We start from the raw sequence: 10048 nt of genomic DNA on the forward strand, positions 1-10048 counted from the left end.
GGTACGATTACACGTCGCGCGAGAGTGGCTCATAAGAAATATTTACCGGCGAACACGGGCTCGGCGGGACCGGTCATGATGATTCTGCCGTCGCTCTCGCGCCATTCGATCTCGAGCGGGCCTCCCGGGAGCTCGACGGTGCACCGTCGATCGACGCGGCCCTCGAGGACGCCGGCGACGACGGTCGCGCAGGCACCGGTGCCGCACGCGAGCGTGGCGCCGGCGCCGCGTTCCCACACGTGCATCTTGACGTAGTTTCTGTTGACGACTTGGGTGAACTCGGTGTTCGTTCGCGCCGGGAAGCACGGATGCGACTCAAACTTGGGGCCGACGACGCTCAACGGGAATTCGTCCAACTTAAGACCCGGACCGTCAGCCTCGCCACCGGCGCGACCGAACGTGATGCAGTGCGGGTTACCCATAGACACCGCGTTCACTAACCACTTCTCACCGTCCACGTCCATCTCCGCGCGCACAACCTTACCGTCTTGGGTCGCCGCGAGCGTCGTCGGGACTTCGCTCGGCTCAAAAATCGGCATCCCCATATCCACCGCCACCTGTCCATCCGCCCGCATCTCCGGTTGAATCAACCCCGCCAGCGTTCCAACCTTGTACTTTTTCGGCGGCATGGCGTCTAAATCGCTCACGAAACGCGCCAGGCATCGAATTCCGTTTCCGCACATCTCCGGTTCGCTACCGTCGCTGTTAAACATCCGCATCGAGTAATCCTCCGACGCGTCGTTCGGCGGCATGGCGAATATCACCCCATCACCACCGATTCCAAAGTTACGATCGCACATCTTCGCCGCGGCTTCGCTCGACATCTTCACAGTCGCGCTGTCGCGGTTGTCGATTAATATAAAGTCGTTCCCGAGGCCCTGGTACTTGATGAAATCGATCGTCCGCGACGCCTCGGCGACGACGCGCGCGCGTCCGACGCGCGTCGCGCGGGCGTGCGACGCGCGCGGCGTCGATCTGCGCGGCGAAAAACGCGCGCGCGGTGAGTCTGCGGTCGAGCGCGCGCGTCGACGCGTCGCGAGTGGATATGGACGTCGCGCGACCGAACGCGCGCGCGCGGCGGCGACGGGGCGCGCGAGACGAACGCGCGCGCGCACCTCGAGGCGAGCGAAACGGTGGCGCCGCGCGCGAGCATGGTGCGCGGTCGTCGGACGAGCGCGGGGCGCGAAGTGCGGCGGCGCGCGGCGGCTGGGCGGGTCGCGACGACGTTCGTCTCGAGGCGGTTCGGTGCACATTTCTCGGACTATCGCGACGTGCGCGTCATCTGATCAACTTTTTCGCGCGGTTTCGCCAGTCGTTGACGCGCTGGACGAGGCTGAAGGCGACGTAGGCGGAGACGGCGACGGTGGCGTACGCCCGCAGGCTGTAGTCGCCGGTAGGATCTCTCGCGATTTCGCGAACGACGTGCGTGACGCGCGACGCGAGCGCGTCGACGGTCGAAACTTTCTCCGCGTTCGTACCGTCGTCCTCGACTGGTTCCGGTGCCGCCGTCGGCGAGGATTTTGTGATTTCCGTTTCGTTCTCTTCCGCCGGCGCGTCGTCGTCGCTGGCGTTCTCGTCCTCGCCGTCGTCGTCGACGCGTTGATTTTTGACCATCACGCGACCGGTGTGCTCGTCGTACGACACCGAGAATCGGTAGTTTTTGTTGATGTTCGCTTTTTGAATCCAACTCCTCGTCAACACGATGATTTGCTCGTCGAGCAAGTCCTCGCGTTTGTCGAGCCACGCGTGCGCGGCGTCTTCGTCCTCGCGCTGCGCCGCCAATATTTGACTCGCGTACAGCCACCCCAAGTTCCTCAACGCGTCGCGCCACGCCACATTCAACTCTTCCGACATGCTTTCGTCGTTCAACACGTTTGCCGCGGCGGCGTCGTCGAAGAGCGCTAAAATCTCGCGTTCGATCTCCGCCTCCTCCCGCGATCCCGCCGTCTTCCCCGCGCCCTCTTCCCACTTCAACTTGCACCACAGCATCCGCGCCGTCGGCCCCAACCGCGGCGGCGTCCCGACCCTAACCCCTCGTCGCAGCTCCGCGAAGTCCTCCGCCATCGTGCGCCCCAATCCATCCTTCGATTTAAACTTGCACTGCACCCACAGGCACGACGTCACCCACGCCGCGTCTCTCTCGCGCAGATCCTCCACCGGCCACCGCACGCTCTCCGCGTCCCGCGCCAGCGCCCTTCGCTCCGCGTTCCTCTCCGAGCCCTCGTCTTCGTCTTCGCTGCACGAGCACTCGCCGTATATCTCATCCAGGTACCGCTCCGGCCGCCGCAACCGCCGCGCCGCCGCCGCGACCGCCGCGTCGATCCCCGAGTCCTCGCGCGCCGTCGCGCGCGCCCTCGCGCCCGACTCGCGCGCGTCGCTCGACGTCCCTCGCACCAGCGGTCGCGGCGCGCTCGGATCGTCGACGTACGCCGCGTACACGCGCTCGCACATCGCGCGACACTCGGCAAAGTGCGCGCACACGAACAGCCGCTCGCACTGCTCGAGCGACACCTCGTCGCCGAGCGCGCGCGCCGACGGCGCCGCCGGCAGCGTCGAGTCGTCGTCCATCGCGTCGCCGACCGCGACGCGGCGACGCGCGCGCGTGTGCGGGCGACACTCGGCGACGCGAATCGAATCGGCGGATTCGCGATCGACGATGGGCGTCGCGGCGAAGCGACGCGCCAAGGCGCGCGCGGCCAAGGCGCGCGACAGGGCGACGGTGCGTTCGCGCGCGCGACGCGCGCGAACGATCGAGCGCGCGCGCGACGCGAAGGCCGAAGGCGCGATCGGCGCCGGCGGCGGGATCGAACGAGACGACGGCGCGCGATGGCGCGCGCGACGCGAGCGACGCGCGACGACGCGCGAAGACGACGCGGACTGACCTCGAGTCGCGATCGGTGGCGCGACGACCGCGCGCAGGCGGAGGCGAAGACGGGAGACGACGCGACGGCGACGACGACGCGCGGCGAGACGAAGGCGCGAGGCGCGAGACGCGAAAAGAGCGGCGCGAACGCGGGCGATGAGGACGTCGAGATCGAGTACGTGGCGGCGCCGATCGAGTTAGAGCTAGAGGGGACGAGCGATGCGGACGGGGAGGACGGATTGGGGGAGTTTAAGGCGATTTTTGAGGCGTTTCGAGCGAGAGGGGCGAGAGGGGGCGAGGTCGGCACGAGCGCGGACGACGCGGGGGCGAAGAAGGGTGATGGGGGCGACGGCGCGGATGAAGACGACGGGGACGACGGGGACGATGACGGCGCGGGCGAGGAGCTTTCGAATAAAAAGAAGAAGGAACTGCGTCGGATGAAGGTGGCGGAGCTCAAGCAACACTGCGCGAAGCCAGAAGTCGTGGAGGTTTGGGACGCGAGCGCGAACGATCCGAGATTACTCGTCTTTCTCAAGGCGCACAGGAACACGGTCCCGGTGCCGAGACATTGGAGCCAAAAGCGGGCGTTTTTGCAAGGTAAGCGAGGGATCGAGAAGCCGCCGTGGGAGTTGCCGGATTTTATTCGCGCCACGGGAATTCAGAAGATTCGCGACCACTACGCGGAGAAGGAAGACGCCAAGTCGTTGAAACAGAAGGCAAAAGATACGAAAACGGCCAAGCTCGGGCGCATGGATATCGATTATCAAATTCTGCACGATGCGTTCTTCGTCTACCAATCCAAACCCAAGATGTCCAAACCCGGGGATTTGTACTTTGAGGGCAAGGAGTTTGAGGTTTCCATCGGACGCAAGCCCGGCAAGCTGAGCGAAGAACTCAAGGCTGCGCTCGGCATGACGGACGGCGGACCACCTCCGTGGTTGATCAACATGCAACGATACGGTCCGCCGCCGAGCTATCCGCACCTGCGCGTGCCGGGGCTTTCCGCGCCGATTCCCGCGGGAGCGCAGTTCGGCTACCATCCGGGCGGTTGGGGCAAACCGCCCGTGGACGAGCTCGGCGTGCCCATCTACGGCGACGTGTTCGGAAGCACGAAGACAAAGGCGAGTGATAGCACGCCGTACGACGTAGCTGTCGACAAGACGAAACGGTTCGGTGAGATCGACGAAGAGTTGGAGGAAGAGGAGAGCGAGGAAGAGGTGGAGGAGGAAGAAGTCGCCGCGGAGGAGGCCGAGGAGGAGGAGGCCGAGGAAGAAGAAGAGTCCGCGGAACTCCACGCGGGCGCCGAAACGCCAGACGTTTTGGATCTGCGCAAAAAGTCCGAAGGCCCGAAGTCATTGTACACGGTGTTACCGTCGCAAGAAGCCTCCGTCGGCGCCGACCAAATCGTCGGCTCGGCGCACACGTACGCCATCCCTACCGACGGCGACGACAAGCCCAAGCGTCGCACCCGTGGCGCGGGCGTCGAAGTCACGCTCGACGCCGAGGCCCTCGGAGACGATGGCTTGCAAGATGAAGACGCGATCCGCGCCGCGTACGAGGAAACCGTCGCGGCGAAGAAGGCCGCCGCCGCGCCAGAGGACTTTTCCGACATGGTCGCCGACCACGCCCGCGCTCAAAAACGAAAGGCCAAAGACAAAAAAGATAGCGACGCAAAAAAGTTCAAATTTTAATAACCATCACGTTCGTCTAGAAGACAATCTTTCGAACGGCGCCGCCACCGTGGCGCTCGCGCGCGCTCGCGCCACAATGCGAAGGCGTCGCGAACGATCGTGCGTTCGCAATCGCACGGCATGACCGCGTCGATGACGCATGCGATACCATCGCGCGCGGCGGGGCGACCCTCGCGCCCGTCGCGCGCGCGTGGCGGCGGCGGCGGCGCCGCGCGTTCGTTAAGCCGAAAACGAACTCGCCAGCGCGCCGCCGCGGACGACGACGCGTACAACGCCGCGATGAAGGCGTACAGCGCGACGCCGTATGAGTACAAGCATGAACTCGGTTTATGTGCGTGTTCGCGGCGATGCGAGGCGATGCGCCGACGTTTGAACTAGACGAGCGCGCTCGCCGAGCGCGCTTCGACGCGCGACGACGGCGACGAACGACTGACGACGTCCGCGAGCGATCGCGACGATATCGACGCGTGCAGACTATCACAGAATACGCCCGAATCTCATCGTCGGCACGCAACCGACGACGGCGGCGGATATCGATCGACTTCGCGACGTCGAGGGCGTGACGTGCGTGTTCAACACGCAACAGGACAAGGATATGGAGTACTGGAAGGTGGATTTCGCGTCCGTGAAGCGGCAGATCGAGAAACGAGGTATGAAACTGGAGCGATACCCGTTCGTGGACTTTTCGGCGGACTCGTTGCGGGAGGGTTTGCCGGCGGCGGCGGCGGCGCTGGACGCAGCGGCGAGACGCGGGGAGACGGTGTATTTGCACTGCACGGCTGGCATGGGACGGTCACCGGGACTAGCGATCGCGTACATGTACTGGTTTTTAGATGCACACGACAGCCTGGATGGCGCGTACGAGGCGTTGACGTCGATCCGGCCCTGCGGACCTAAGAAGGAGTCAATTCGAGCGGCGACGTGCGACATACTTGCGGCGCACTCGGATGAGTGGCCGATCAAACTTTTGGAACGAGAACTGAACGAATACGAAGGCGCTCGATTGAGCTTTGGGGCTAAACGAATGATTCGTCGGAAGTTGCGGCGATAAAACCCCGGTGGCGTCGCCACCCAGCGGCAGAGCGCGACTCGACCTTGAGCGTCGACGTCATGAAGCGTCGAGCGAACATATTGCGTGTCGGCGCGCTGTGTGCGCTAGTCGCGTGCGTGTCGGATGCACACTTTGTTGCAGCCGAACACGTCGACGTTGGTGCACCCAACTTCGGACTGTTCGACTTTGCGTCTCAATTCATCAGCACCGCCTCGAGCGGCGCGGAACAGACGCCACCCATTTTCACGGCGTTTCATTCTTCCGGAGGCAACTGGGACGGGTTTCTCGCGGCTGCTCGCGCCCTCGCGCGTGGTGACACTGGTCAAATGACCGCGTCGTTTATCGACGCCGCGCTGAGGGGTGAGTCGTCGCCGAATTCCACTGGTTTGTGGTTCCGAGATGCAACAGCAAACGCAACGACGATGACGTCCTGGGTTAACAACACCGACGACGAGCTGGAGATGCAAAAACGCATGGCGTTTCGAGATATTTTTAACGACGTTTTGAATTCCACGGCGTCGAGCATGTATAATGTCATCGACAGTCGAGATCCAACTGGTGAAAGCTGGCGCAACAAAATCATAGAGGGGGTCAGAGACGCCGAGATTTACGGCGACATGATCTTCAACGCCAGCACCGAATCCAATCGGCGCGCTGCCATAATGCTCTATGATCGGGTTGCTTCGCAGATGTTTCGGTCTAGAGCCATCTTACGCTCGGCGGCGTCCGGCGACGTCACGGCGGCGAATGAACTGTTTTTTGGCGTCGCCGACGGACCATTCACGAACTCCAACTCGCAATGGACAATTACCTCCGCGACGACGCGCGACGGCGACGTCGAAGTCGAGAGCACAAATGATGATTCCTTGCGAGGTATCAAAGCGTACGTTCTCATCGCCGTGGGCATCGTTTGCGTACTTTCCGCGGCGGCGCTCTTCGCGCGGCGGTCGCGATCGAGCAAACGGCGCTCGCTCGTCGTCGACGCCGAGCCTTCGGCGACCACGGCGAAGCGCGACACGCGTAAGCAAATAGAAACGCTCGACGAACGCGACGAACGCATCGACGCCCTGAAGCATGTATTGTGATCACATTCTATATTTTTTCGCAGCAGTGCGCGCCTCGCGCGCGCGATGGCGTTCGCTTTCAGATCCGACGTCCTCCCCGACGTCGGCTCGGGCGCTCTCGCGGCCGTCGATATCACCGCATTGATCGACGCGTTCGCGGGACTCGACGCCGAGGTCGTGCGCGACGTCGCGAGGCAATGCGAAGGCGTCAAAGATGCAATCGCTTTATTGCGCGGACTGTGTCCAGAACGGCCTCCCGTCGCGCACGACGTCGCGCACGGGCACGCGTTCGGTGACGTTCTCCCCGACGACGTTCGCGATGTGATATTTAAGTCACTGAGCGCGAGGGACGCCGCGGTGCTGGCGTGCACGTGCAAAGAGTTCAGAGCGCTCGTGGCGTCGTGGCGACGCGACGCGCGAAGAATCGCGCCGCCCGCGAATGCGCGCGCGCGAACGACGATTGAGACGTTCGCCTCGGATGTAGTTCGCCTGGGAGGGATGATTCGTGCGTATCCGAACGTTAGCGCTGTGAGCTTTCGAAAGATGGGCGAGACGCTGAAGCCACCGGCGGATAGCGCCGAAGACGACTGGGAACGTTTGTCGAATGTTTTGACCGCCGTCGCGGCAAATAACGCGTCACAGTCGATCGAGTCGATAGACTTCGAGGGATGCGGGGAGTGGTTGAGCGAGTACGGAGTGGTGGCGATCGCGGAGCGGTGTCGAGAGATTTTTCCCGCGTTAACGTCCATCGCGTGGACTCGCGCTCGAGCGCTCAGATCGAGTGGTCTGTCTCGAGCTTTGGCACCTTATGGGGACACCCTTCGCGAACTCAAACTCGTGGGATGTGTGTCTCTGGACGAAGAAGCAATTTACGGCGCCCTGGATGTCGCGCGATGTTTGCGCGTGTTGGATGTGACGGGTTGTTCGGGCGTCAAACGACTCGTCCTCGGCGCACACGTCGCTACGCGACTCGAACGCCTGAAAGCGGTCAACTGTAAGTCAATGACGAATTTTTCAATTCGTCGGACCTCTGATTCGAGCGCGTTGAACGCCGTAAACGTCGCCGACTGCGGCTCGTTGCGAGAGCTGCAAGTGCAATCCGGCTCCGTGGAGACGATAAGCGCGGCGGGATGCAAGGCGCTGGAGACCTTCAACGCGTACGCGCCAAAGTGTGAGACGTTGCTGATGAATAAATGTGCCAGTCTGCGAGCTGTGACGGAAGAGATGAACACCGTTCGTTCGAAGTTACCCGCGGTCAAGACGCTCAAGCTCGATAGTTGTAAAGTGCTGACGTCGAGTGGCTTTGCCGACATCCTTAATATGTGCGGCGGCTCGCTTGTCGAGCTCAGCGCGGAGGGGTGCTTCAGCATCGAGCGTGCATTTATTTCGTCGCCACATCTTGTGCGATGTGCGCTGAGTGGGTGTCCCGCGCTGCAAGTCGCGCGTATCTCTAGCGCAAACTGCCGAGAGTTCGTGGCTCGAGCGTGCAAAACGCTCACGGAGGTGCGATTCGAGTCGGGAACGTACGATCTTGGGACTTTTGACGTGCGAAATTCCGGGACGTTGAAGCGAGTCGTTGGCGTCAGGCGGCATCGTGTTCGAAATTTGGACGTTGACGGGTGTGGGTCGTCGCTCGAGTTCATTTAGGAGTTCAGAGGTCTCGTAGAAGTAGGTAGTTATCCATAGAAGAGTAGAACGAGTTGGCGTCATCAACCGCTCGCTCGCGATCGCACCGCGGCTCGCGATCTTGCGCGTACGTTTGCGTTCGACTTTCCGAGCGACGGACAGCACCCACCGACATCACCACAGCAATCGCCGTAATCAAAGCATGTCGCGTCGCAACAACATGTCGGATTATCGCTCGTTGAATCTGGGTAGATGCAAAGCCCGCACGATTCCGAGCACGTATCGCCTACGCCCCCACACGCCGTCGTCGGTGGTGATGCAGGTGACGGTGACGGCGAGGGTGACGGCGTCGGGAAGTATATCGTCGATGGCGACGGCGACGGCGACGCCGAGAACGACGGTGACGTCGAAAACGACGGCGCCGCCGAGCTCGAGCTGGCTTCGCCGAGCGATGACATCACGGCGTTGTAAATCGTGCGCATCAGAAATATCGTCGTCTGCACGCGAACGAAGCTCTGCACGAGCGAAGCTGCGCCTGGATAAGACGTCGTCAACGCGCCGAGCATGGCGTTGAAGTTCACGGGATTCAACGCGCTCGTCGACCAGGACTCGCCAAATCGCGAGCCGAACCGCGCGCGAGAGTCGCACGCTTCCGCGCAGAACGCGCGCGCGATTCCGCGTCCACCTTGTGCGCACACCTCCGTCGCACACATGGGTGCGATGCACGAATCAAACGTTCGAGCGTCGATCGGCGTGTTCGGCGCGTCTCGCGCGCCGCACGCGAACCCGTCCGACCCTCGGCGCCGCAACGATTCGCACGAGAAAGCCAAAATGCTTTCGTCGCACGCTCCCGCGCTCCGTCCTCGAGGTGACGCATCTCCGGTGTCGATGCACGTGTCCAATCCCAGTGCGGACGCCCGCGCGCGAAAATCATCAACGTTTCCGTTCTTCGGCTCTACGCACCACGCCGCGGCCTCGTTCGCGCGAACGCCGGTGAGGCGAACGACGAACGCCGCCAACACCGCGAGCTCCAGCGCGCGCATCGCCATCAAACCACGAGCCACGAACCACGAGCACGACGCTATCGAGCGTGAAACGCGCGAGACGAAACGAACGAACGAGCGAAAGCGCGAGTCGAAGAGTGCGGTCGCCGTCGCGCCCGCGCTCGCGTTTCTCAAAGAATTTTCGTCTCATTACACCGACCTCAACGATCGATCGACCGTCATCCTAGCGCCGCGCCTCGCGCCCCTCGCGCGCCGCGCGCGATCTCGTCTCACCGCGCGGCCGACGCTCGCTCAATCGTAAATGTCCGCGATCCCCAACACGCTCACCGTCAGCTTGATTTGATCGATGAAATCCACCCCCGTCGCGAATTCCGTCAGCATCCCCACCAACAGCCCGAACATCGTCCACCGTCCGTTATTAATCTCATTGCTCGGCGTGAATCCAAACACCTGCGCGTCCTCCACCGCCTGATCGTACTGTTTTTCCTTAAAGTACCGCACCATCATCTTCGCGCGCTCGCGCTGGTACTCCACCGTCGTCGGTTTCTTCGTCTCCGCGCTCGCCGCGACGGCGTTCGCCGCGCATCGTCGCGCGCCGCGCGTCGAGCGCTTTCCTCCGCGCGCGCTCGAGATCGCGGCGCCGCCCGCGGGCGCGCGCGTGGAGAGCGCGAGCATCATCGCGCGTCGACGTGTGCGGCGTCGCCGCGTTATCCGCGGTGACGTCACCGCGACGTCGCGCATCGTGATGG

The 10048-nt window shown here is 62.9% G+C and overlaps 8 protein-coding genes across 8 annotated transcripts; 4 read left to right on the forward strand and 4 right to left on the reverse strand.

Moving 5' to 3' along the window:
• Positions 1 to 29: 29 nt before the first annotated feature.
• OSTLU_35896 (predicted protein) lies at positions 30 to 1253 on the reverse strand (the record flags this gene model as incomplete). Its single annotated transcript, XM_001416286.1, has 1 exon — positions 30 to 1253. The coding sequence occupies one exon, from the start codon at positions 1251 to 1253 to the stop codon at positions 30 to 32; it is 1224 nt and encodes a 407-aa protein (XP_001416323.1).
• Positions 1254 to 1278: 25 nt separating this feature from the next.
• OSTLU_29897 (predicted protein) lies at positions 1279 to 2568 on the reverse strand (the record flags this gene model as incomplete). Its single annotated transcript, XM_001416287.1, has 1 exon — positions 1279 to 2568. The coding sequence occupies one exon, from the start codon at positions 2566 to 2568 to the stop codon at positions 1279 to 1281; it is 1290 nt and encodes a 429-aa protein (XP_001416324.1).
• Positions 2569 to 2656: 88 nt separating this feature from the next.
• On the forward strand, positions 2657 to 4554 carry Sf3b2 (splicing factor 3B subunit2, probable; the record flags this gene model as incomplete). Its single annotated transcript, XM_001416047.1, has 2 exons — positions 2657 to 2719; positions 2920 to 4554. The coding sequence occupies 2 exons, from the start codon at positions 2657 to 2659 to the stop codon at positions 4552 to 4554; spliced, it is 1698 nt and encodes a 565-aa protein (XP_001416084.1).
• Positions 4555 to 4674: 120 nt separating this feature from the next.
• Dsp (Dual specificity phosphatase, probable) lies at positions 4675 to 5605 on the forward strand (the record flags this gene model as incomplete). The annotated part of the gene is made up of 2 exons (XM_001416048.1): positions 4675 to 4885; positions 5028 to 5605. 2 exons carry the CDS (start codon positions 4675 to 4677, stop codon positions 5603 to 5605), a joined length of 789 nt encoding a protein of 262 aa, XP_001416085.1.
• Positions 5606 to 5664: 59 nt separating this feature from the next.
• Positions 5665 to 6690, forward strand: Orfan157 (Orphan protein; the record flags this gene model as incomplete). Its single annotated transcript, XM_001416049.1, has 1 exon — positions 5665 to 6690. The coding sequence occupies one exon, from the start codon at positions 5665 to 5667 to the stop codon at positions 6688 to 6690; it is 1026 nt and encodes a 341-aa protein (XP_001416086.1).
• A 45-nt stretch (positions 6691 to 6735) lies between these two features.
• Positions 6736 to 8316, forward strand: FBP1 (F-box protein; the record flags this gene model as incomplete). The annotated part of the gene is made up of 1 exon (XM_001416050.1): positions 6736 to 8316. The coding sequence occupies one exon, from the start codon at positions 6736 to 6738 to the stop codon at positions 8314 to 8316; it is 1581 nt and encodes a 526-aa protein (XP_001416087.1).
• A 62-nt stretch (positions 8317 to 8378) lies between these two features.
• OSTLU_29901 (predicted protein) lies at positions 8379 to 9344 on the reverse strand (the record flags this gene model as incomplete). The annotated part of the gene is made up of 1 exon (XM_001416288.1): positions 8379 to 9344. One exon carries the CDS (start codon positions 9342 to 9344, stop codon positions 8379 to 8381), a length of 966 nt encoding a protein of 321 aa, XP_001416325.1.
• Positions 9345 to 9590: 246 nt separating this feature from the next.
• HLIP (possible high light inducible protein) lies at positions 9591 to 9977 on the reverse strand (the record flags this gene model as incomplete). The annotated part of the gene is made up of 1 exon (XM_001416289.1): positions 9591 to 9977. One exon carries the CDS (start codon positions 9975 to 9977, stop codon positions 9591 to 9593), a length of 387 nt encoding a protein of 128 aa, XP_001416326.1.
• Positions 9978 to 10048: the final 71 nt, after the last annotated feature.

This window comes from Ostreococcus lucimarinus, chromosome 2, assembly GCF_000092065.1.
Source record: "Ostreococcus lucimarinus CCE9901 chromosome 2, complete sequence".
NCBI lineage: Eukaryota > Viridiplantae > Chlorophyta > Mamiellophyceae > Mamiellales > Bathycoccaceae > Ostreococcus > Ostreococcus sp. 'lucimarinus'.